Source organism: Caretta caretta, chromosome 9 (genome assembly GCF_965140235.1).
Source record: "Caretta caretta isolate rCarCar2 chromosome 9, rCarCar1.hap1, whole genome shotgun sequence".
NCBI classification, from domain to species: domain Eukaryota; kingdom Metazoa; phylum Chordata; order Testudines; family Cheloniidae; genus Caretta; species Caretta caretta.
Genome location: NC_134214.1, coordinates 25756883 through 25783029, shown reverse-complemented (window position 1 = coordinate 25783029; position 26147 = coordinate 25756883). Strand labels below are relative to the sequence as shown.

The 26147-nt window shown below is 36.0% G+C and overlaps 1 protein-coding gene across 2 annotated transcripts in view; it reads right to left on the bottom strand.

Moving 5' to 3' along the window:
- Positions 1 to 2209: 2209 nt before the first annotated feature.
- The window catches only part of DHX36 (DEAH-box helicase 36), a 41828-nt gene continuing 17890 nt past the window's right edge, over positions 2210 to 26147 (bottom strand). For both annotated transcript variants that reach the window (XM_048863585.2, XM_048863586.2), the window contains 18 exons: positions 25804 to 25970; positions 25040 to 25121; positions 24231 to 24371; positions 22181 to 22283; positions 19692 to 19779; positions 16616 to 16671; positions 15935 to 15999; positions 14483 to 14626; positions 13581 to 13698; positions 12606 to 12704; positions 11056 to 11229; positions 10653 to 10739; positions 9683 to 9766; positions 9468 to 9567; positions 9292 to 9382; positions 7624 to 7744; positions 6065 to 6217; positions 2210 to 3160 (listed from right to left, as the gene is read on the bottom strand). In XM_048863585.2, coding sequence (XP_048719542.2) covers positions 2975 to 3160; positions 6065 to 6217; positions 7624 to 7744; positions 9292 to 9382; positions 9468 to 9567; positions 9683 to 9766; positions 10653 to 10739; positions 11056 to 11229; positions 12606 to 12704; positions 13581 to 13698; positions 14483 to 14626; positions 15935 to 15999; positions 16616 to 16671; positions 19692 to 19779; positions 22181 to 22283; positions 24231 to 24371; positions 25040 to 25121; positions 25804 to 25970 — 2059 coding nt within the window. In that variant the 3' untranslated portion in view covers positions 2210 to 2974. The remainder of the gene's footprint in view (positions 3161 to 6064; positions 6218 to 7623; positions 7745 to 9291; positions 9383 to 9467; positions 9568 to 9682; positions 9767 to 10652; positions 10740 to 11055; positions 11230 to 12605; positions 12705 to 13580; positions 13699 to 14482; positions 14627 to 15934; positions 16000 to 16615; positions 16672 to 19691; positions 19780 to 22180; positions 22284 to 24230; positions 24372 to 25039; positions 25122 to 25803; positions 25971 to 26147) is intronic.

Genomic DNA, 26147 nt, shown 5'->3' with positions numbered 1-26147 from the left:
TAAAGAATTTTTTTTCTAAACATAAGGACCTGGAAACCAAATGCCACTGTGCATGTGGGATGAAACAAAACCAGTAGCCAGAAGAATCCACCCATGTATTACATGCATTTCCCAAAGCAGAGCAGCTCTGGATACCCACTAAATCCTACTTTTAAGAGTATCTGGGCTGGGAACATGTATACTTGCTTTATCTGGATCTGTAACTTATTATCATAGTGTTGCATTTTTCTAATGGCTCACTGAGTAGAGAACTTCAAACTGCCACACCTCTCCTTAAAATTTTAATCCGCCGCACAAGCCTGCAGAGAGAGGCACTTGAGGTGGAGCACCAGTGATATGAGAGGAGGGAAGCTGGCAGGGCATTCTCTTCAGTTCCCTCTTTCCACTGGTCTGTAGGCCCAGTGTGATGTTGCACCCCTTAATGCTTTATAGAAATATGCTTATAAATGTAAATATGACATAACTGGAATATGTTTTATGCTACATATGCCATGTAACGTATCTTTGAAAAGGTTACGTTCTACTGAATGTATTCATCCTATTCGTATGCATGCATAATTTTTATATCTGAAGTTATGAGCGTTGGCTCTATGTTTGTATTTAAAGTGTTTGCTGTAGGAAGCACTTAAGACAGATTTGGTCAACATAGCGTGAAGGGGTTATTCAAGTAATTGGGAGTACTTAATTAACAATGAACATTGAAAGACACCAATCCACATCTGAGCTTTCCTGGGAACGTTCAAACTAACACGTGGGCAATGGCATTGGCCTGTAGAGAACTGAGTCATGCATGGACAAACGACTTGCCCATGTAACTCCAAAACTCCATCTTGTAGCTATGATTCTACACAGGGAGAGAGAGGGGTTTCCACTCACAAGAGAGAGACTATATAAGCCCCTGGAAACCCCTCCGTTTTGTCTTTAGCTGGCTCAAGAGATAGCCTCTCCACCCCAAAGAGATGCCTGAAAGAAACTGGAACAAAGGACAGTAACTACAGGGGCGTGAGTGATTGTTGGACCAGACTAGGAGGAAGCCTAGTCTGTAAAAGAAGCTTATTGGAACATCTCTGAGGGTGAGATTTACCTGCATTTAGTTTCTTACTGTATTAGGCTTAGACTTGCATGTGTTATTTTATTTTGCTTGGTAATTTACTTTGTTCTGTCTGTCTATTACTTGGAACCACTTAAATCCTACTTTTTATACTTAATAAAATCACTTTTTGCTTATTAATTGACCCAGAGCAAGTAATTAATACCTGGGGGAGCAAACAGCTGTGCTTATCTCTCTATTAGTGTTATAGACTGCAAACAATTCATGAGTTTACCCTGTACAAGCTTTATACAGAGTATAACGTATTTATTTGGGGTTTGGATCCCATTGGGAACTAGGTATCTGGGTGTTGGAGACAGGAGCTCTTCTTAAGCTGTTTTCAGTTAATCCTGCAGCTTCTGGGGGACGTGGTTCAGACCTGGGTCTGTGTTTGTAGCAGGCTAGCGTGTCTGGCACAACCAGGTAAGGTACTGAAGTCCCAAGCTGCCAGGGAAAACGGGCTCAGAGGTAGTCCCAGCACATTAGGTGGCAGTCCCAAGGGGGTTTCTGTGACACAACCTGTCACACCCAGTTTATCAACCTTCAGGGGTCCAACCAGCAGAGGGGTGATATGTGAGGTTGAATAGTGAGGGCGGACACTCTTGCCTCCCCCTACACTTTTTTTTCTCTTTTTAAAGTCTTCCTTATCTTGTGTATCTATTGTAGTGAGCTAATTGTTGTAATGCATATTTTTAAATGGATGACAGGACACCCAAAGCTTAATTTGAGCACTTTTTGGATATAGTGTAAATGGAAAGAGTAAGGTTTCCAAGAAGTTAGATTTGTTTCATGATGGCAACCATACAAAAAGCTTTCCATGTTTATCGGTCATGTTAGAGTTAATGCAAATCCTTACATCCCACTAGGTAAGGATATGTTGTATAGGATTTGCATTTAAAAAAAAAAAAGAAAAAAAATGAACTGAGACCGAAGACTGATACACTGTTTTAGGTCAATTTTCTTCAAGGTAAGGCTACGAATTCCCTAATCCAACACGTAAGGATGTGCCAAATCCTAAAGAAGGCAAATGTACATGTATATTCAGAGAGGATTCACAAAAGGAATTCCAAATACCATATTGCAATCAAACATGAAACAGAACTAGTGATATAACAAGTGTAGCTTTAACAAAAAACATTTAATGCAACATTATGTATGCCTTACATTTACTCCATTTTCTAAAGGAAAATTTAGACAATAACTAATCCTGCACAGTGTATTCCTGCCATGATTTTTATCTACCATAAGTCACTGCCTTATTCTGAAATTTCAGTCTATACTGATCACTGGGTACAACAGGAAAAGCAAGAGTGATGGAATAATTGGGATGAAAGAGGGAGAATTTGATTCTTTCCACTGTACACTTTAACAGCTGCTTTGTCTAGAAGTTGGCTGTAGTTTACATTTAAATATGAATATAGTTACTTTCAGTTGAAAATTCTGAAAGAAAGATGCTGCTTGGTTTGAACCCCTTTTGACTACTAGACCTGATTACTTTTCCCCAAAAAAACCTTAATGTGACATTTTCCATGGACAGCAGGAATATCTGACGAATTAGATAGTACAATATAACACAATATTTTGAATTTTACACACCTTTTCCTTGAAAGAGTTACAGTTATAAAGAAGCCAAGTATAGACAGGACAAAATAAACCACATACACTAATGGACGCCAACATCATTGCACTGTCATTTAAAAAGCTACATTAAACACTGGATGTCATGCACCTACAGCCATTATAAACTACTGAAATTAACTGCTCTTCAATATGAGTGGAATTACTGAGTTGCCCTAGAAAGTCTTTCATCTAGCTAGACAAAAAGCTATAAAATAAAAGGAAACTAGTGAAAGTGTCATCTTCTCAAACACCAACATAATAGCGTCAACTGTAACGTTCATTCTGAAATCGAGGGGCATAGTTTCTGGGACTTTCATTCTCCTGTGTTGTGATTAGGTCTATAATGGCTGTCAGCACTGCAGTGTCCCTGGATTTAGTGTCATTCCAGTCCACAGGGTGTGGGTTTTCAATTTTTTCTTGTAGAAGGTCATCCAGTTCTCTTCTTAAATCCTGTAATAAGAAAGTTTGTTGGAATAAAAATAGATACAATCTCGAAAATTATTGTTTAACACTACTATGCAAGTTATTAAAAATCATGTGGACTTTCAGTTGTACAAGTATCTTTTATCCTGCTATAAATAGCCATCATACCCCTCATGACAACCATAACATCCAACTAATTTCAACATTGTCACTTAAAAGATCAAAATCTGCTTTTAAAGTAAGCAAAGAGACTAAGTGGGTGAGGTAATATCTTTTACTGGATCAACTTCTGTAGGTGACAGAGACACAAGCTTTTGAGCTTGAACCTGAACAAGAACTCTGTGTAAGCTCAAAAGCTTGTGTCTCTGTCACCTACAGAAGCTGATCCAATGAAAAAATATTACCTTACCCACCTTCTCTCTCTCCCTAATATCCTGGGACCCACATGGCTACAACAAAACTGCACAGAACAATTTTAAGTAATTAGCAGGTTCTTTTCTTAATAATGGACTCCGGGGTGATGTTTCTGAGCTACGTCCTCTTTAGAGAAGTATAAATATATGTGGATCTCTGAATATCTTGTTCTACTGGCCATTAAAAGGCCAGCATTTCCATTAATTGCCACTATTTTCAGGTTAAGAATTCAATCAACTTAATAAATTGTGATTTTTCTTTTTATATAGTTACAAGTAATCTCCAACATTAGGACTGAACTACTGAGTAAAAAAAAAAATCACCCTCCACTCACTTTACTTTGTGCATTTGATGGCATTTTGTATCTAATTAGTTTCAGAGTTCTCCTCTTTAGACAACTTCACCCTATTTGCGTGGGGTTCCCCCACCCCGACCAAGGGTGAGAAACTTAAAAAAAAAACAAAAACAGGAAAAAGTGATTGGAAAAACTAAAGTGACAGGAAAACTCAAGGGCAGACATGGTAAATTAAAAAAAACAAATTAGATTTCAAGTTAATGCTGTTTTGGAAGTCTGACAAAAAATGCTAGAAACTAGGTCAGTATTTTTCTACATAAAAACTGATTTGTCCATTTAAGTTATTAAAGTGCAAAATATTTTCTCTTTTCATACTTCTGCACTCTTGGCCCTCATGACTACTTCAATTTTTAAAATACTTGGAAATGGGATTAAGAGATGGTTCAAGGACCAGACCTTACTCTTTCCACCAGAGGATCAATGCCAAAATTCACTGTTAGCCAAGGGACCATAAATAATTTTAAAAGGTCCATATCTTTAACCATTAGGGTTAGAAATTAATACCTTTTACCATCGGAAACCAGATTAATAGATTAAGGCCAGATGTGATCATTTTGATCATATAGTTTGACCTCCTGCATAACACGGATCATAAGACTTCCCTGAGATAATTCCTGTTTGAATTATAGCTTTTCTTTTAGAAAGATATCTAATCTTGATTTTAAAGTTTCCAGTGATGGAGGATCCATCACAACCCTTGTTAAATTGTTACAATGGTTAATTACTCTCACTGTTAAAAAACTGCACTTGAATTCTAGGCTGATTTGTCTATCCTTCACTTTCCGGCCACTGGATCATGTTATATCATTGCCTGCTAGACTGAAGAGTGCTCTTATAAATTTCTGTTCCCCATGTAGGTATTTATAGACTAACCTTTTTTTTCATAAGCTAAATAGATTGAGCTCCTTAAGTCTCACAATAAGGCTTTTTAAACTCCTTTAGTCATTCTTGTGGCTCTTCTCTGAACCCTCTCCAATTTCTCAATATTGTAGGGTCCACAAGTCAAGAAGAAGTGGACACAGTATTCCACTAGCAGTTGCAGGAGTGTCAAATATAGAGGGCAATATAATATTTTTAACTCTTACTTGAGATCCCCCTATTTATATATCCCAGGATCTCGTCAGTCCTTCTAGCCACAGCATTGCAGTTGGAGCTCACATTCAGCTCATTATCCAACATGACTCCCAAGTCTTTTTCAGAGTCACTGATCCCCAGGATAGAGTCCCCCATCTTGTAAGTATGGCCTACCATTCTTTGTTCCTAGATGTATGACATCACATTTCACTATACTAAAACACATGACTTGAGTTCATCTTATCAAGGTGATCCCAATCTCTCTGTATCAATGACCTATCCTCTTCATTAGTTACTACTCCCCCAGTCTTTACCAAGAGAGCTTGTAGATGACATAAATACTGATTTTATGTCCCCACCTCCCTCCTGACCACTGATAAAATTAAATAGTGTAGAGCAGAGAACTGATCCCTGTCAGATCCCACCAGAAACATAGCTGCTCTATGTTGAAACTAGGATTCTCGCTTTTCATTATTTATTAGCCCTGCAGGTCATAGTTATGACATTTAAAATCACGAGAAACACAAGGTAGGTGAGAGTATCTTTTATTGGACCAACTTCCGTTGGTGGGAGAGGCAGAGACAAGCTTTCATCTCTGCCTCTTCCATCAACAGAAGTTGGTCCAATAAAAGATATTCTCACCTACCTTGTCTCTCATATCCTGGGACCAACACGGCTACAACAACAGTGCAAAAAAACAATCATATCATTTTGATTGCCATCCACATGCATCTTACTCTCTGAGTCACACATGATTTTGAGAGAGAGAGAGAGGATAAGGTAATATCTTTCAGTTGGACAGGATCCTATTGAGAACCACTAGAACAAGACAGTTCTTTATGGTTCTAAGAACCTCCTGTGTAAATATGCATTTAAAGAATTAATACAAAGCCTTGTTTTTTTAAAACAGGAAGTCAAATTAAAAAGGACTAGTTAGATGGAAGTTTAAAAACCCTGAAACTCCATATACTCTTTTGTAAATAGGTATACTGTGATCTGTTTTATGAAGGGCCCTTCCGTCTAAGCAAGTTATTATTTTTGATATTACTATGAAAAGCTGCATAAAACAAAGGCAAATGGACTATCACCTTAACTAGATTTCCTATCCTAGCTGGAGACTCAAAGACAATCCATTCATCCACTGCAATAGTATCCTGATCTTTATCCTTCTGGATGGAAATATCTCCGCCGAAGAACAAAAGACAGTATGGAGAGACCTCTGTACAATCATACAGGTAAATCTGTAACAAGTCAAAAGTATTCAGTAACACTAGAAAGCATATTAATACATCCAAAATGACATTACTATGTTACTTAATAAAAAATAAAAAACATTACCTAAGATGGTTTAAAGTCATTTCTGAATCAATAAATCAACTTAATTTCAATCCTGCAGCGAATCACTCAGTTCTAACACGATTATATAATCATATTTTTTTTATTAACGTGAAGACTGAAAGTGTTCATGAATGCTGACAATTTCCCTTAGCACAAAGCTTAGGTGAAGTCAAACAATTACTTATCCTCCTAGTTAAGGTAGTTGCATGGGAGTCCCAGTTAGAGCAAAAAAAACCCTTTCCTTTCCAGATGCACTTAATGGTATCAAGTGAAGGAACAATCTTATTAGAAGCAGTTGTTTTACCATTAGACTTATCCAAAGGTATCAGTACACAATGCACTACATTATAGATGCAGTGTACTGAACCCAGGTCTCTACCCCAGGGAACTGACAATCTGCAGGCATGTAAGTTCAAAAGAGTACAAAAAAAACCCAACAGTGGGCATATTATACGCAGAATTCTACATGACAAAGGCAGGCCCTTCGAAATTTCCCTCAATCCTCAAGAAGCAAACAGAGGGAGATTGACAAAACATTAAGTTGAAGACTGTTCCAGAAGAATGGGATGGCATCAGAGGAAGAAATTCTAATGTGGGCAAAGAGAGCCAAGGGGGCTGTCAAAACCAGAAATATGGTCAGAAGGAGTGCAGAAGGAGATGTGGGAAAAGGTGAAGTAGGGGTTGGAAAGTTAGAAATTGGAGAGAAGCTAAAGAGAGCAGCAGCTGATTTGTCACACCAGCAGGAAAAGGCATCTCAGCAGCTGAGTTCTGGAGGGATTGAGAAGAGAAAGATGGGCACAGAGGGAAGTACTAATGGCAGAGATGGTCAGCAGTGTGAAGTTTGCAGCAGCCATGCCAACCACCACCTATGGATTCATATTAGCTACCAAGCTTCCTGAAGATTCAGGGTGTTTACCTTGTGCAAGTTCATGACAGGTGGTAATTGCAGCTAATATAGCTGTCTGGAGTGCAGATTAAAATATGTAAGATACTTAGTGTTTCAATATGAAAAGATTTAACAGGTGGCATCACGCCAGATGGCAACCCACTTCTTGAAAACATACTATTTTTTAAGACAATGTTTTCGTAGTCAAGATACTAAGTAGGTGCAATTAATAAGCTAGTTATATACATTTATAAAATGCAATATTGCCTTGATTTTAACAGAAGTTACCTGACCACTTTATTATATCAAATATTAAGTTGTACCAAACGCAAAATGCGGCTTTATGTTTTAAAAAGTTTACTTATTTAGTTTCAAAAATACATTACCATACAGGTTCAGAAAGTAGTAAAAGTGTTCACTTACGCTGCTAGTTCTCATCTTTAAGTGATACACAAGCCAGTTATAATGGAATTCTGTCTCTTCCACGTTAACAGATTTAGGATGAATGTTAACTGTTCCATCTGTCTTGGTGCAAACTTTCACCCTTTATAAAAAAAGATTTTTCACCAGTTAGAGGTAAACAGATATTCACAGATTCTGAAAAGGTACATCCGTATTTTATCCAAAAATTGATAGCCTTTTCATCAAATTCTGCACTGCATTGTTCTAAATTTCTGAAAATAAGTGACATTCAAAAACAGTTTTTACCTCTTCCCATAAAGCTGTACCTGGTTAAGAATGCATATTAGAGGTTAAACTGTCCCTTGTTAGCGAAGCCAGATATAGCACCCAGTTTTTAGGCATTTATATCTAACCTCTATTTCTTTCAAACAGGAAAACATTCATGACATTTTCAGCCTCTCTCAAAAGGGAGCACTTATGAGTTTACTTAGAAAGGTTGGCATACAATGCAAATTGCCAAAAAATTCTTGGAAAACACCTGCAAATCACCTGCATATGTGAGCTCTCTCTATAACAGGTACTTGAGATTCAGAGAGTGTAGGAAAATAGAACAAAATATTATTTACAGCAATAATTAGCCCAGTAATCAAGTAAAAGGGTATTGCATGGATAACCTATAGGAATCCTCACTAAATCAAATCCCCTTTTTGAGTCCCCAAGGGAACAAGAGGAGGAGAAACCAACTGCAAGATGCACATTGCATAGTTATTTTCTTCTTTCTGGAGCTCATTATCGTAGAGTTCCAGAATTGAGTACACTTACTTCAGGGCAGTGATTTTCCAAAAGTGGTTCATAAAGCCTTGCTTGCTACTGGCCCACAGAAGGGAGTGTTTTACAAAGTGGGCACTGGGGTGTTGGAAAGAGAGGCAGTCAATAGGAGAACTTCTTGCAAAGTGGTCTGTAGAACAAAACAATTGTTTTAGGCAGCAGTAGAATCCTTCAACTGGGCCAGTGCTGCTCATTTAAATTCACCTCGCTTAACCTGGTGGCAGAAATGCAGTATTGCCCCATCCTACTGAGTTGAATGAGGAAGCTACAGAAAACGCTCTTAGGATTGGTTTAACTTTAGTTTTGACTTTGAAAAATGGTAAGGTTGGGGACTCAGTCACTAATGATCTCCAGCACCTAATCAAGCAGACTAGGTTCAGTTCAGGCTGAGTGTCAACAAGAACTGGGTCTTCATCAAAGTGGAATGTTGATCAAAGGTGCACTACTCATGCTATTAATATGAGAAACATGTAGATTGTAGGAAGTGGTAAGCAAGTGGACTAGTGCTGCTGGGGTCTCTTTCTTTCCAGCCACCGAAGGGGATGGGAGAGGATGTAATGTCTCAAGTGTAATTGCAGAGAAAAACTGATAGTGTGATTCTTTGACAGTCATGCTGTTTCCATATTTGCGATATTACACGTTTATGCAACATTGTCAGGTCATCCTTTTAAGGATGTATTTGCAGGTCTCCAACTGTAAGAATTGCTGATTTAATTAACTGCATAGCTCACATAAATTAACCCACATTTATGATTAGTTACACAGAAGATTGCATCTAAGTACTTCAAAGTTACTGGTTAACACCTAAAAACTACCTGTGCAGCAAAGAATTTGAATACAAACATGAGATTAAAGCCTTACATTTTTCTCTTTTTGCTAAAGCTTTTACGGATCTTTGCAACTTTTGGATATAAACCAGCACAGATGACTGCTTTGAGTAACTTCTCATTATCTGTAGAAGACAACAAAGTAAATAATGCATTCTACAAACCATGAATTAGACGATCAAATATCCTCTGTCTTTTTCCACTGTTTACCTGAGTTGGTATTAGATTTGGGATCTCGGGGGTTTTTACTACTCACAAACCCAGCCGCAAGGAGATGTTCAGCAAACTGTCCTTTCATGTTAAGCAGCATCTAGGGTACAATAACAGGGTACAACATAACTCTTCTTGGAGAATGATGCTCTGTCAAACATTTTTTTCCCCACAAGTAAACATTTCCTGTCACACCACACTACTAAGATGACTACCTGAAGTGTATTTGAAGAGAGAAAATATTCCCAGCAATAATCCTTTTCACTTCTGAAACCACGTCGCCGGACCTCTTCCCAGCCCTGAAAATACAAAATACTTTCAACTACAGTTCAAAAGGGCACATATTTACTAACATCTATATGTAAAAAACAGAAAAGGGCAAAAAGTATAGCTATACTTTTCCCCAAGGGATCAGAAGTGCACCCTTTTATGTTTGATTTTCATGTAATGCAAATAATCTGCCAGGTGAAGGTAATAGATAGTATATAGAAAAAGTAAAATGACATTTTGATTCATTTTTTGTTTAATCAGTCTAGTTGTGCATTGGATATTTATTTGTTAAAAATTAAGTTTGAGCTCTAATCTTAGCAGTGAATGGAGTTATAACAGCAAACAACAGTTCTTGATGACAATAGCAGTAGCCTGGAGCTAATAGTGCAGCAGGACTTTTAGGCCAAGTATTTTCTTAGTTCTCATTGAAACATGGGAAAAGCTAAAGAAAGAATCTCCCCAAGACTGGTGCAGTCAGTCCCAGCCCCCTGTAGAGTCTGAGAGAAAAATTATGGACTTTGTTGATTTTTAAGGGAGGATGAGTGGAAGTGACTAAAACTAAAAAGAAAAGGTTTGATATCCATGTATTCAATACAAAGCATTTTATATTTAATAGCTATTTAGACATCTGCAACATATCTATGAAGTTACCCTTTCTCCCCACCTCTCCCTAATGCTACCAACAGGGAATTAGGTTATTACTACTACTATCATGTCAGAAACAAGGTTCTGAAACACTAGCAGGGCAAACACGGTTTTGTGTTGTGTGAAGAGGCCATACACAAATGCTTTGTGAGTGTATGGGAATGAGATTTGATTTTGAATCAAGTATTTCGTTTCAAGAGTTCTTCAGTTAAACTGAAAGCACAACTTCAAAGGCTAAGCCAACTGAACATTTAATTAAAACGGACTTACCACAAAAGCATTCACAACAGTTAGATGGTCACTTTTAGTATTCTTTGATAATTCTTTTCTTCTTGCATCTGCTACTTTCTCTTTGCCCTTTAAAGAAAACATAAAATTAGAATATACCACACATCCATGACTCTGGCAAGCTATTTTTCTCCCAATTTTTTTTTTTTTTATAGTAAGGATAAACATAGCAGTACTCTATGCATGCAAATTAAAGCTACCTCCAATAGGTAACAACAACACTCTATTGTGACAGATTGGTGGGCCACACTTATGGAAAACTTAAATTTTAGATTGACATTTTTAAGCTGAAGTATTTATACTGCCTCTTACTAATATCCTGCCAAGTCTTAAAATGTAAAGAATTTGTTCATTATATTTGCAATTCTCTTTTTAGATACTTTACCAGTGGAATCACAAAGGGGTCCTTGAAGCTGAGGCTGGCTGCAATTGTGAGTACTGGATCTAAGCAACAGAATAAAGCTCCAAAGAGGATCATTTTTCCAATATGTGGCTCAACTGGCAATCGTGCCAAGTGGACACCTAATGGAGTCAGTTCTTCTTGTCTATCCAAAGCATTCTGTTAGAAAAAGAAACACACTTCTTGAATATGGGGGTAGGAGAAGAATTTTTTGAAAACAGGCATTGTACCTAGTGAAGAAGGGGAAAACATGACAGCTGAAGAATCAAGAATCAAACTTGAATTTTTTTGAGTTTAATTTATGTATTATGCAATACAGAACATGGAGCGCTGGAATGTCTTCAAGAAGGCTACTTTAACAACAATCATCCTTTTATTTAGGCTTTAAAAAGCTTATTGGTGTTAGTAAAAGTTTATTGGACAAAGTACTTCTTGAGTATGTTGAAGGCACTACCCTAGATGGAAAAAAAGAGACAACAACAATAGATTTGAAGACACTATAAAGTGCTCTTTTTTCTCAGTGCTCTTCTGGTTTTTTTTACTCCATTTGTTACCATTCCTACATCTTTTCCCCTTTCTGTTCTGGACTCTGTTTATCCCTCCTTTTGCTACTAATGTTCTCTTCCCACGCCCCTACCAACTATGCCACCGAGTTTTTCCTTCTGCTTAAACTTGTTCACAATCCCTTCAACTTGTGAATAAGGTTGTGGATCCTTCCAAATGCTGCACTGCAACTAAACAGGCTGCTTCAATTGATATGCGTAGGTAACAAAAAGTACCAACTGAAAAATCATCAGCACAAGTGTGTCACTAAACCCTATCATCTGAAAACCAAAGCTACACTTGACAACTGATTGACACTTCAAAGTGACTTTTCTATCTTAGTTTATTGGCCTCAGTCCCCACTTATGCCTGTGATCCTATTGCCATTCAAGTGGCTGTTCACAATTAGATTCTTCCTCCCAATTACTTTTATTTTCCATGGAAAAATCTCAAAACACTTCATCGATCTGGCTATTTTGGGATGTCTTAGGTAGACACAGTCATAAGCAGATGGCACAGTTTTCAAGCAGCAGAGTCAGGGGAATTAAAGCTCCGCTGGGAAACCTCAAGGAAAGGTTGCATAAATGTGAATAATTTAGAAAGTCAAGTTCCTGGAGAGTGACTTTAATCTGGTACAGTAAACATTTTCAATATTTAAAATAAAATTAAAATTATTTCCCCTTTGTACCTCAGTCACACAGGACCCTGGAAGGCAGGTCACTGGTTAGTACCAGTCACTGCATACCTCTTATGGCATGAGAGAAAGTGTAGTGCCTCCAGTGAGTAAAGTACAGCCTGGATGCAGATAGAGCCACTAGAAGCTGACTGGCTCCAATAACCAAAATGCATAAAATCAGCAAGGTCTGAATTATCTTATAATAAGGTAACTCAGCAATATTACTCAGTACTGATCTTAGAGTGACTTCTGTAGTTCGATATGTCAACACAATGAACCATAACGTGCTCTAGCATATGTTTAAGTATTAGTTTACCAGTTCCATTAGATGATTTATGGACAACATCACAGCTTCACGAGATGGTGGATCCATTAGCCTACTCAGAAAATAAGCAATTCCACCAAGCCTTAGAATCTGAAATAAAAGAGATGCAAGTGCTGACAGATATGATTCCGAGTGCACATTATGTGTTACCACTAATTCACTGTACATTTGCAGACCTCTGAGCTGCTACTCCCTAATTTGCAAAGTTACTAATACATCAGAACTTTTAAGTTTGAATTTCACTAGGTTAGTGAACTCAGATTTATCAAGTGTTCCTTTATTTTCCTACAATCACTTAAATTCTGAAAAAAATGAAAAGGTATTAGTGCAGTCACAAGTTTTGTTTAGGACTCCATTCCTCATCTGAGGTACACGTCCAGCACTTGTGTCAACAATTGTTACAAGTCATGAACGTCATCGTTTTTGTTTAAATTATCTCCATGACTTTATATTTGAGGATGTGTGAGTGACAGCAAATAGTTCAGCCAATTTCCCTGAAAATTGCCATGTCAAAACTACTAAAGAAACAAACTCAATAAAAGTAATGACACAAAACGGCAAGCATGTGAACTCAGTCAGCTTTAATCGTTTTTAGTAAACTATGTGACACCCATCTCTGAGGTGCCATGTCTTATGACCTGCTAATGAACAGGAAGAAAAAAATTCTCTGGCTTGTGGGAATATGAATTCATGGAAACAGCATAATTCAGATTTACTTTAATAGAGTTCGTCTTTTATTTAATATTAAATCAGGTATTTAGGAGACTATTACAAATTACTTAAAAGTATGGGCTGTCAAATAGTCTGTCAAACAGTTGTAATCTGTTATATCAAGTTATGCTTAGGAACAACCTCAGGCTCAGAGTAAGTTTTTGAGCACAGTACCTAATGCCAAACCCTTCACTCTCTTATCAGCATGCAAAGGTTCTAATATATTAGAACAACTAACCCATATCAGATAATTACCTTGATTTGTAAACAAAGTTCTTCCAAAGGTGTCCTTAGGATTTCCGGTAATTGATAATCATCCAGTAGGCTGGCACGTAGACCATTGTATAGATGATAACAGTGACCCGGCTGGACTCTAATATTCAAAATGTGTAAGAAATATTTTGTCTTTCAACAATACTTAGAACTACATTGACAGCTTCTCCCAAACACTCAAAAATTAATAGTATATTCCCCCAAAATCAAAAATTTCCAAAATTCATAGTATATCCCAAAACACTTCAAGGCATTAAAATAAAGGTATACAAGTTAAAAGGTGTATTCAAATGGGGTGAAAAAAGAAATGTCAGAGTTTTGAAATACAACGAAGAGCCAATAAGGCAGAAGGATACAGGAGGAATGTTTCAGACAGCAGAAGCACTAGAGAACAACAAACCAATGGTGGCAACATGTAATGAAGGAGCAGCACAGACAAGGTCTTATGAGCTAGACAACAAGGGGTCCATGTAGTGTTTGACTAGTAAAGCAGTTTTTAAGTTTACAGACAAATGTTTGCTTCAATATACTTCATTCTCCCAAGGTGTGAAGATGAAGAGGTAACATAAGACTACTAGCACCATGGAGTTTAAAAAATTCAGTACTACTACTCAAATATTCAAAAGCCAGTCAAGTTAAATAAGAACTCATACCCAGAACTATGCCAGAGTCATTCCACAGGAAAAGAATGAGACAGTCATACTGGCTTATGCTTTATAATGGAAAGTGAAAAACAGAATAGAAAGCACTTGAAAGTGTCTTAAGGTACACTACTGTAATTGATTGAAAGTTGAAAACTTTAATGTCTAATGTGATCACATTTGTTTCCATTTTAGAGTTTATTGCCACAGAAATTTTCTGATATCGATAGTCATTTCTCTTACCTTCCTGCTCGACCTTTCCTTTGTTTGGCATTAGCTTTACTAACCCACTCTGCTGCCATTGTGCTAATGTTGTTCTGTGTATCAAAGTGAGTTTCTTTTATTTTTCCTCCATCTATGACATACACCACATCATCAATGGTAATGCTGTCAAAAATAAGTGGTTTTCTTATCTTTACAGTATGCATAGAAAAGTTATTCTACAGAGTGCAGGATATACTTTATCTACTTGCTGTACTAATTGATTAATTATATTTACAAATTTCATTGGTGTCATTTTAAGAGCTCTGCAAATACAACAAATGAAACTTATTTGCTGCATGTCAAGAGAATAGAGGGACAATCCTGCACACATTTTAAAAACATTCATTTCACATTTCTCTGAAGTAAGGCTAAGCAGCTCCTGCTCTGCTGAAGCACAACAGCAAGTATAATGTAGTGATAATAATATTTGGTATCACTCACTAGTAGATGCCACATGAACACAGAATCATTCTAAAAGGGGCAAATAAGTGGAAGATTTGTGTGTGTTTTTAAAAACGCATTTCATATACCAAAAACAGTAAGATTAATTCTCCAAAGCCATGCCATATGCTAAAAGAATTTCTAAAGCTTTGCCATGAACTGAAATCGACACTTACATGAGCCCCTGCAGATGATCTCCATGCTTCAGCAGGACTCATAGCTGAAGCTATCTGGCATAGTTTACATTACATGTTATAAGAAAGTATGGAAGATTTACAGAAGGGTGCTCTAGTTTTAAATAAATATAGAAAGTAATGGACAGAACTTAAGAAAACATAAGCATGGTAAAAAGGGGCTAATGTACATTAGCTTAATTTATATGAAAAGTCTGACCAATACTTAAAAAGCTTCAAGCATCTAAAGATGGCATTATGGAAGCTCATGTTTATTGTCTTAACTTCTATATTTTCTCAGTTTACAAGTGAAAATGTGGTTTAACTGTCAGCTCTGCAAACTCAACATGGGATCTTACAGTCAATTTGTATATTTTCTGAAGCATGAACTGTCAATATTCTACAGTGGAATGTAGTCAACAGTCATGTTGATGAGCAATGCAAAAAAGAGACAACCAGGCCCTGCAGTGGTAACAGGATTCAAATAAAGAGGTAAAAAGCTTGTCAGGAGTAGTAAGTAGCTCAGATTAATAATACTACAGATCTGTTCACTGAGTCACTTTATGACCATTCCACAGAGCAATCAGCTTCCAATAAAAAGGTTTGAAGATTTAATCAATCTAGTCTAGCATATTTATAAAGAAAAAATCCCTAATTCACTGTACCACCTATTTATGAATAACCAAATGCATGTTATCAGAAATATTTAACAGATTTACATTTTTGCTTTAATGTTATGATTTAGCATTTATTTCGCAAGAATTGTGTTATTTGATTAAAACGTGGCTACCTACGTAGAAACAAAAATATGTTTTACCTAGTCTCTGCAATGTTGGTAGCAATTACAATTTTCCGTACTCCAGGAGGGGTCTTTTTAAAAACCTGAAAAGATATATAATTAACAGAAGTAAAACAGACTATTTATCAAAACCAAACAAAGCACAAAGTCATTCTGAGTGTTTTGCAGGTCTGAACAGTTACACTTGCCCTCCTATCTGTTTTCCAGCAACTGCTTTCATGCAGCTAACGGAGTTGGAAATTGTTTGTGAAAGTATCCCCGTCACAGAACTTCAATAATTCACATGTATTCCCTAAATATAGTTAAACATAAGTATATTATGGTGATGAATATCTTCTTTAATAAGAGTATTTTATACACATACACGTGTGCGCTAAACAATGCAATAATCAACACCATGTTCAAAGGTACCTGCAGCAGTGCTATCTGGATAGATAAGCACTATAAAAATACAAATGGACTATTTCCTACAAGCCAAAGAGAAATTTAACATTCACTTAGCTTTATTTCAAATTATGCCTAAGCTATATATGGGGGGGGGGGGGCGGGGGAGGAACCTATAGCAAAACATTTTTATCCTCAAAATCTATGTGTTCATAAGATTTCACTTAAAACAAAAAGACATTTATTATAATTTACCAATGTTTACTATAGTTTAACACAATAAAAGTTAAGAATATTGTAAGTAATGAAACATACCTGTGTCTGATTAACAGTAGGCATCAGTGAATGCAGAGGTATAATAATGAATCTATCTGAAAGTTAAAACAGTAAACATAATGGTATGTCATGGAAAATTCAATGCTGTACTGCAAAACTAAATCATCTGGACACAAAGGATAAAAAAGGAGGAGCTGTAAATCTACTGTTTCTCATTCCTAGTCACCTTTCTTCAAACAGGTATAAATGTACTTTCCAGTACTTTGGTAATACATTATACCTAAGTTAACGCTTCTTTTGACCACACCATATCCAGCTAACCTGCATTACTCTAAATTTTCATTGGAGAAAGGGGATGAAAAACTTACTAAATACAGAATTATGTCCCAGTCTGAACAGGTCATATCTCTGTTAGGTTGTTCAGGATATGAGCATCTACAATTAAAGTTAAAAAAAACCTACACACATTCCTGTGCCAAACAAACATATTAAAATAATGTTTAGCTATAACTATGCTGAGGTTTTTGACAAGCATAGCTACATGGCAATCACCCAGTTTCTCCGGATAAAGAACTCATTTCTCTCTATAAACAGTCTTCCATTTTGGATCTAGCACAACAAGTCAGATTCATATACCATCAATTCAAGAAACAACACGTTGATTCAAATGACCACTCAGTTATTTTGAATGGACTCTGCGATTCTGAAATATGTTCCATTTCTAAAATTAGTGACATTTCACTAATAAGAAGGTCAGTAATTCAAAACACTCCAAAACAGGAGGGTTAAGCCTGTTCTATATGCACTACATTAATGACAGCAGCCTTAAAAATTCTGCTCAAGTGTTAACCTTGAACAAAGGATCAAGGGCAAAAAGTGTGTTCTCACCCAATACGGTGAAACTTAAATAGAAACAAACATACAGAGCATTCTGTTGAGATACAGATGTAACCCTTTCATTTTAAAGTCTTTTTCTTAAGTTCTGCAAGCTTTCGCAATTGTGACAAAATTGTACTTTTGTGTTCGGCCATTTGATTTTGGGATTAAAAAAGTTATATGAAATAATGCAGTTTAATTTAACTGATACATTATGGAAAAATTACCAGTTTCCATGGAGTTTTTAAAGGTTAACACATTTCTAATGAGTTAATTTGTGATCAGTTGCATCTTCAATCCATATTCTATCAGATGCTTTGTTCAGGTTCCACACTAACATATAAGCAATACTACAGAGAACAAAGGTGGCTTCTGCTGGCAATGCAGTACTGGCTGGTTAATGACAGATGAAGTGCTTAGCAACAAGCTGACTGTCAGCATTGAAAATATGAGCCAATGGCCTTCCAGTTGGTCAACAGCAAAGTCGTCAGCAAAAAGAAGAGAAAGGCGGCAGTCAGCCACAGGAAAATATTTTAAACCATTGTCCTTGGTTTAATTCTAAAAATCATAGCATCCATTTATTGTGGCCCTCTAAGCATATCTGTGCTGTAACATCTGTATCTTTAGGGTAATTTTAAGATTTTGAAAAAAAAGGAAACTGGTAAGATCTGTGGAACAGAACTTGCTGTACTGTATTTGGGACTAGTTAGCATAACTTGAGAGCTTCTAAATATGCAAAAACCAAAAAATCATTTAGTATCAGTTCTGCAGATACTTGATTGAAAGCATTTGCAATATACCAAGAGTGGTGTTTAAGAGATCACCTATCTTTACTGTTTTATCTATACCTAGTATCAAATGTGGCAACAATTTGTTGCTGTGGAAATTACCATCTTTGGAATTATCACTGGAGGTAGGAATATACTCCATGTTTGTGTTTTTATACAATGGTACTTTGTACACCTGTATTCTTGTGATGAAAACCAGTTTTAACTTACAAGTCCAGAAGTGAATGCTTTATATATAGGCTTGGCTAAATTCACTTTTAATTTTTTTTAAATAAATTCAATGGATAATATCAATGTTTGTTTTAAAGTATATTTTCAATTTTTAGAAATTAAAATTTTTCATAGATGCAGGAATTATTGGGGGGGTGTCAAACAATTATTTAATGAGAGTAGACAATGAGATTAAAAAAAGTTAAAGCTTTATAACTATTAAAAATCAAATTGTCAACATCACATCAAAATATACAAATTAAATATCCTTAAATCAAACTCTAATAAGTCCTCAAGCAGCATTTTTCTGACTTTTCCTGTGTGTAAATTTCATTGGTCATCGATGAAAATATTTTTGGTTGGTTTGTGGGTGTACTATGAAATCAATGTTTATAGATAAAAATCTAATCCTTCTAAGCCTATTAATATACCTGTCCACTTCAATACTTAGGCTATGTCTACACTGCAATTAGAAAACCATGGCTGGCCCATGCTGGCTGACTTGGACTAAGGGGCTGTTTAATTGCAGTATAGACGTTCCGGCTTGGGCTGGAGTCTAGGCTCTGGAACACTCATCTCACAGGGTCTTAGAGCTTGGACCCTGTGAGATGGGAAGGTCCCACAGCCCAGGCTCCAGTCTGAACATCTGTACCACAATTAAACAGCCCCTTAGTTCAAATCAGCTGACAAGCCAGCCACGGGTTTTTAAGTGCAATATAAACATACTGTTAGTTCCCTTCAACAATTGCTATTTGAAGAAGCAACACTTCCCCAAACCACTGGTATCTAAAGCACAGGGCAAACAGTTCAGTGGCAGGAGGGAATAAAAGCATCACTGGGGACAGAATTATAACAAAGCTTTGTAGAAGAAATAAGTTTTAAAGGAGTTGTCAACAGCAAAGAGGAAGGAAAAAAGGAAAGTTCATATTTGGATAGAGATGGACCATCCAGGAGAGTTCTGTATATGAGAATGGACAGAAGGAGGGAGATGTGGCTTTGAGAGTCATCAACGTGGAGATGGAAACTCAACCATGGGAATAAATGTCATCGGCAAGATCTTTGGATGAAAGACAATACATAAAGCGCAAAGATATCGTATATATAATGAGCACAGAGAGGAGGGAGCTAGGAAAAGAATAGAGGGATGCCAACAAAGATGGAGAAGCGGATGAACCAGAAAAGTTGCTGAAGAAATGGTCACTAAGAAAGAACAAAATGCTATTCTTATAATTATTTTTTACCTGACTTAAACATGACTTGTGACATCAAGAGGTCATGTAAAGTGCTAATATTGTCCCAGCCTGGGAGAAACACCAGTATTGCACCATCCTATACATGAATGGAAAAAGAGATTAAATTACATACTAAATACTCAAACATTTGTACATTTGTGTAAATATCTTGGATAGATGACATTTAACTTGAGGCACTACTGAATCAAATATTCCACAAAATTTTATGAGCTTTTTTTTTTTTTAAAACAGGAATGACTGCATACATTTTATCTGGATTTTAAAAAAATTCCAATAGAAATTTGATTTTAAAAGGTTCTATAGTGTTTGCAATCCACAATATTGTAGCTCTGCACTAGTTTGAGAAACTGACAGTGCAACTAAATAAGAGAACTATGAACAAGTCTATTTTAATTTTCCAAACAAAAGAATGCAAAGTAAGCAGCACAAACAGCAAAAAGTTATTTTTCTCAGGTTTTAATTATCTAACAAGTTATTTGTAACATAGGAAATCTGATATTTATAAATATTGTTTTTTTGATACCCGACTATCCCTTTAAAATAAGGTAACAGTCAACAGATGCGTTGCTTGTCCAAAGAAGGCAGAATTATTCCATGGTCCACTTATTTCTTCCTATAATTAACTCATATTGCAGTGCTTGATATCCATTATACTGTCTCAAGTGTAGAACCTTTTTGACAATGTATATAAGTAACTGAAATATCTTTTTCTCAGAATTTCATTAGGGATTTTAATCACTAATGTATTCCTGCATATTCCGTGACATACTTTCTCAAATAAAAACCAGCAGAATGAAACTTGAATTCTAAATAAGCTTAACTTAAAGAGAAAACAATTACCACACTGGATCAGACCCAATGGCAATCTAGTCTGGTATCCTGCTTCTAGCACCAGCAAAAGCACGATGCTGCAGAAGTAAGCAATAGTAAGAATTCAAGTCCATTAATTTTTAAGCAAACAAAACATAACTGATTGGGTTAGATGTGTAATTAGGCACATACAGAGGTGTAATGGGGTAATGTAATTCCAGGGCTAACTAAAAAAAAAAAAAATACAAAAGCTGTATTAACTATTAATACTAAGTTTATAGTTTACAAGTTAACAGCCTTAAAACAAGCCAGGACAAGAGCCTCCTAGTTGTTTGTTTAGTAAACATCTGAACTAATATGACATCATTAAATTATAATAATTCACAGGCTTCACTGCATTTACTCAGCTGAAATCATTTAAACTATTTGCCCAGTACATGATACCTTAAAGGAATAAATTACAACTCAAAACAGTACAGTTAATTTTTCTACCCATTTGTCAACAAAGAGCAAGAAGGTGGAAGGCTGGTGATTTACTTTTATGTTCATGAAGTTTCCAGGCAGTGTTTTTAATGTGATTTTGCACAATTAAATTCTTCACTACATTCTTTGATTACTACACTACTGATATCGCTTTTGACGTACACATTGAGTACAACAATGAATTTAAAGATATCAACTAGCAATAAATGCATTTAAATTTTATGCTACCTTCCATCAAAGGACTGCAAAACACTTCACAAATAATTTATTAAGCCTTAATATCCAATTAAACTATTACTCCCACTTAACAGATGGGAAAAAACAAGGTGTGTCAATGTCAGAACTAGTAGGAGATTCTCAGACATCTAGCTCTGTGCTTTATTCACTAAACAATGCTCCCTGTCTAGGTAATAAGGGCTATGTAATATGGTTCAGTATCACTAAGAGAAGCATGAATTTTTTAGGGTGAGATTCTCAAAGCTGCTACGAAGATTTAGATGCAAACTCTTGTCAAAGGCCCCTATTCAGGAAGGCACTTATGCACTTCCTTACTTTAAGCACATGCTTAAATCTTGTTGACTTCAACAAGGCATGTGCTTAAGTGCATTCCTGAATCAGGGCCTTAAATGAAAATTATGCACTAAAGCCTACAGGTGATTTTGAAAATCTCAGTCTCAATGTAGTGATGTAACCCAAAATAATTTCCATCTATGTTTTGACATTTTTAGTGACTGCTGATCACAGTGCAGAATTTCCTGAAGTGTGGTGTCATGTTCTAACGTTGTATCCTTTTCCCATGGCTGTTAAAATAGATCACACCTAATATTTTTATTGTAACACTACTGAAACCAGAGAAGAATCTTAACTTAAAATATTTTATTTGGAGTGAGTGATTTTGTAAAAAATATAAATCCAATGGGAACATGCACAAGCCCATATAAGGCTTTTGTTCCTTTAGATATGTAGCTCCTAGTGGGAGGAAAAACAGTTTGCTAAGCAGTATGACTTGAGAACATTTATAGGATTGATTGTTAGTAGCAGATTTTTGGTTTCAGCATAATAATTCAAATCTATAATTAAAATCGAGCTTTCTGAAAACTGTTAGACACCATGAGTCAAGTGATTTTAGCTAGAAAGAAAATTAACTTATTAAAATAAGTTACGCAAATCATAGAGAAACTCACCTCTTCCTCTAGGACAATGTGTCTGATAAGTGCAGCTATAAGGTCAAGATCAATCTTGTCATCATCCATCATTTCCAATGCATCTATAGTACTTGCTGAATACCTATAGTGTGTACATAATGACAGGTTTTAAGAAAAAAAAAAACATTCACTCATTTCAAGTGTTTCTATTACAAGGCAATTGCAATTTGACAGCAAAGAAAATGCAGTATTCTTGTATGATATAGTTCTCTTTTGTTTATACCCTAGACTTGCATAGATCTATACCACATTTGCCCTCGATTTAGAGTCTGGAATAATGTGAGAGCTTTAAGACAATGATACTTTGCTCTAAATAATTTGAGACAGTTAGGTCACACTATGACAGACATAAAATTAGTACAAAGTGAGACTGCATAATATTTAGCCCATGTACTTAACATATACAAAATGTTTTGAGTTCCATTGATAAGTAAAGTGAAGTGTCAAGTTTCTGAATATAACATGTCCAAATTAAGCTAAATTAATTATTTGGTTTAACAAAGTTGCTGCAGCCAAATATTTCATGCTTCACCATTCAAACTAATTAAGTGCCTCAGGGACTTAACTCTTCAAGCCAGCAGTTATCCAATCAGTGAAGACCTTGGAATGCATTATAAATGAGTCATTAAAAATCACTGAAGTTCCAGCAAAAAGGGGAAGGAAGAGAAGTCTGAGAGGAGAAAGTGGTGAACTTTGAAAAAGACAGGGATGACAAGTGAAGCAACATGTCCCTGTGGTGGGGAACATGTTGCACAACTTTTTTTTTTAAATCATTTATCCATTGCTTGAATGTTGTAGTGTAAAGCTCTGAAAAGTGGGGCAAAAAAGGTGTTTACTGGGTTCCTGAAAAGGAGATCTTCCTTCCTTATCCCTGTCATGACCCTATTGAAGGAAAAACAGGTGAGACATGATGGGGTTAAGATAACTTTTGCTCCCCAGTCACCCTATTTCCATTCCCCCTCCTGCAGGAAACTACTCCTCAAAAGCCTGTGGGCAAGGAAGGCTTAACTGCCTGGGATATTAATGCTGCTACAATTTGTTTTTCTTACCGTAACTGACCAATGCATTTTGCTCAAACAAAATCTCCCATAGAGAAACATGCTTTCGAAAAGAGGTCCACTTGCAAAACTTGTAAATTGACATTTAGGCTTCCAACTGGTCATTTATGGGTAGAATCTTTGTAATTGTGTGTTCAAGTGTAGGCAAACAATTGAGCCACACATATATAATCCAGTTTTGGAGTATGGCCTCAGAATGGACAAAATGGTTAGTATGGTAGGGAAGTGAGCAGGATGTAATTCGTGCAGTCCTGGGAGAAGGATTGGCTGGGTTGTCCATTCACAAAAAATGGATTTCTAGGATGGATTATATCATGCCTCTTGAAATAACCAGTGTAATGTCCATGAGAGCAAAGCAGTGTAAGCAACCAAAGGGAAAGGACTGAAAAAAATCAAAGAATATCAGTTAAAATGGTAAGTATAACAAAGGTTTGGTTTATGTTATTTTTAATCCGTTTGTTTAGAGGGTTATGAAGGAATAGTCTGAAGAAAAGGATGTCAAAAATATTTTTAAAACATTGTGGAGTGTTTACTGTTCTGGTTTGTTGATGAGGCCAGACTACTAGCAATATCTACTACAAAGGGAAAGATAGAGCAAGTAGGGAAGCCATCAGGGACATAGTTAGGGATCAGAGTATAAGCAGCCTGACAGTTTGATGAATAGAAAGAATTGTGGACTATACATGTGCATGCCAATAGTAAATGGCGGATTGCGACTTCTTCCCCTACATCAGACTTGGAGTCTGCAACTTTTAATTTAACCACGCGTGTGTGATATTATGCTAGTATGTTGACTCATGTAGAACACACTTACACTGAGCATTGAACTGCACTACTCACAATGTTATAGCCATCTTTATGTAACTGGCAATCATGTTATAAAAACTAATTAGTTGCATGTTTCTCAGCTGTAGAAGTACATAGATAATTGGTAATACCGGACAGCATAGAAATGAACAAATAAGACCTACCTTCCTCGCAGCTGCCTTAGATAATCTGGCCATCGTTCTCTATAGATTTCTTCTCTCTCTTCCTTTTCTGGTCTGCTTATGTGTCCTTGCATAAAGCCCTTCTTCAACCGTGGTCTGCAATCTGTATCTTTTGGAGTATATCTAAAGTACATATTTATTATGGTAATTTAATATTTTATTTTAATTTAAAAATTTAAAAAACACTTCTTAAAGGCTAACAAATACATTGGTGATTCAGCCCACTGATAATATCGTGCAAGATTTTAGTTGTACCTTGTAATATTATGCTTTAAAGAAAAACAGCTGAAGAAGCCTTATCTACAAAGTGGGCTCCATTTCTACAAAGCATAAAAATAGGCAGAAAAAGAATTATTGAAGTTTCTCTAGCTACCTGAAAATGCAAAGATGATCAAGCATTTTAACATGAATAACTGACCTAGTTTGGGAGGGGGAAAAAAATAAAAAACCAAAAGGACTTCAAGTTGAGATTTTTTTTTTTAATTTGATTTTGACTACTGACAGCATCTTGCTAAAAATATGATGCCATTTGTGAAAACACAGAAAAAACTACTGAATTTTCCATGGTCAAAAATGCTTTTTTAAAAACAAGATGTTTGCCATCAGTTCAGAAATGTCAGTTGTCATTTGAAACAAGACTGAAATACACATCAATTTATTCATGATGCGATGCGACTTGCAACTGTGGAAAATCCAAACTGCTAGGCTGAGTAAAAGTGAACATCATTCTACGTATTTGCCTAGTAGTATCCAACAGTTATGTGGATCTTTACTTTCAGAAATAGACTGACCTTAACTTTTCAATTGTGTCTTCCAAAAGATATTCCACAACAGGGAAGGTGAATCCAGGTATATGGATCATGGGACAATTGTCTATTGAGGAAGAGTGCAACTTCTTAATTCTTAGAAAACTAATAAAATATACTTAATACTGTAACAATATTCTATATCAAAAATAGTTAGAAAAAATGTCAAACAGTTCCTTTCTACTTAACTGCATATCTATTAAGTTTGATTTTCATGTACACTTAATGCTTGTGAAAAGTATCAAGTTAACACCCCCAGAAAGTCACTAAATAGACCACCACAGGCAATAGCAGTGCATACTTCTCTACGTTCTAACCAATGTGACTGAAACCCAAGGCAGATGAACCACTTGTAGACTGGCTGGAATACCACAGGAAGATTTGCACTGCCTATCACTCACTCATGCCCTCTATGGGTGCTAAATGAGAGTTTTAAAAATTAAAGATAATGCCAACCTCCGTTTGGCAACTTATAGTGTTCAGAACTGTAGAGTTAATGCAAGGCATCTCATGGAGGAAAACAAAAGCAGCAATACAGAACCATGATGGGATAAATCAAGGAATCTCTAAGATTGCACCCTACTTTGAGGCCTCTTAACATTGATATAATCATTGTTTTTGATTTAAGTCAAACCCACACTTTTCTTTTTTTAAAACCGCATTATTAAAAAGTACAAGTCCAAAATATATAGCAAATATTAAGTATGTTACATATCTTATCAATATTACAATTCAAGCATATCACCCACCAAAATATTCTGAAAATTTCTCAGCATTCAAAGTAGCACTCATCAGTATTACTTTCAGGTCTGGTCGAACATTTAGAAGATCTTTAATAACAGTCATTAAGACATCTGATTGAAGATTTCTTTCATGGATTTCATCAAGAATAACATGACTAACACTGGACAACTGCCTAAAATAAAAGAACGCAAAGTTGATAACATTTATGTTTAGCAGAAGCAAGGCATTTAAAAAAAAAAAAAAAAAAAGAGAGAGAGACACAAGTGCTAAAGAATGGAAACAAAACACAGAAGCATTAAAAAGCCAGCTCACTAAAACACTGATAGTTGTATTCACTAGTTTCTTTTTA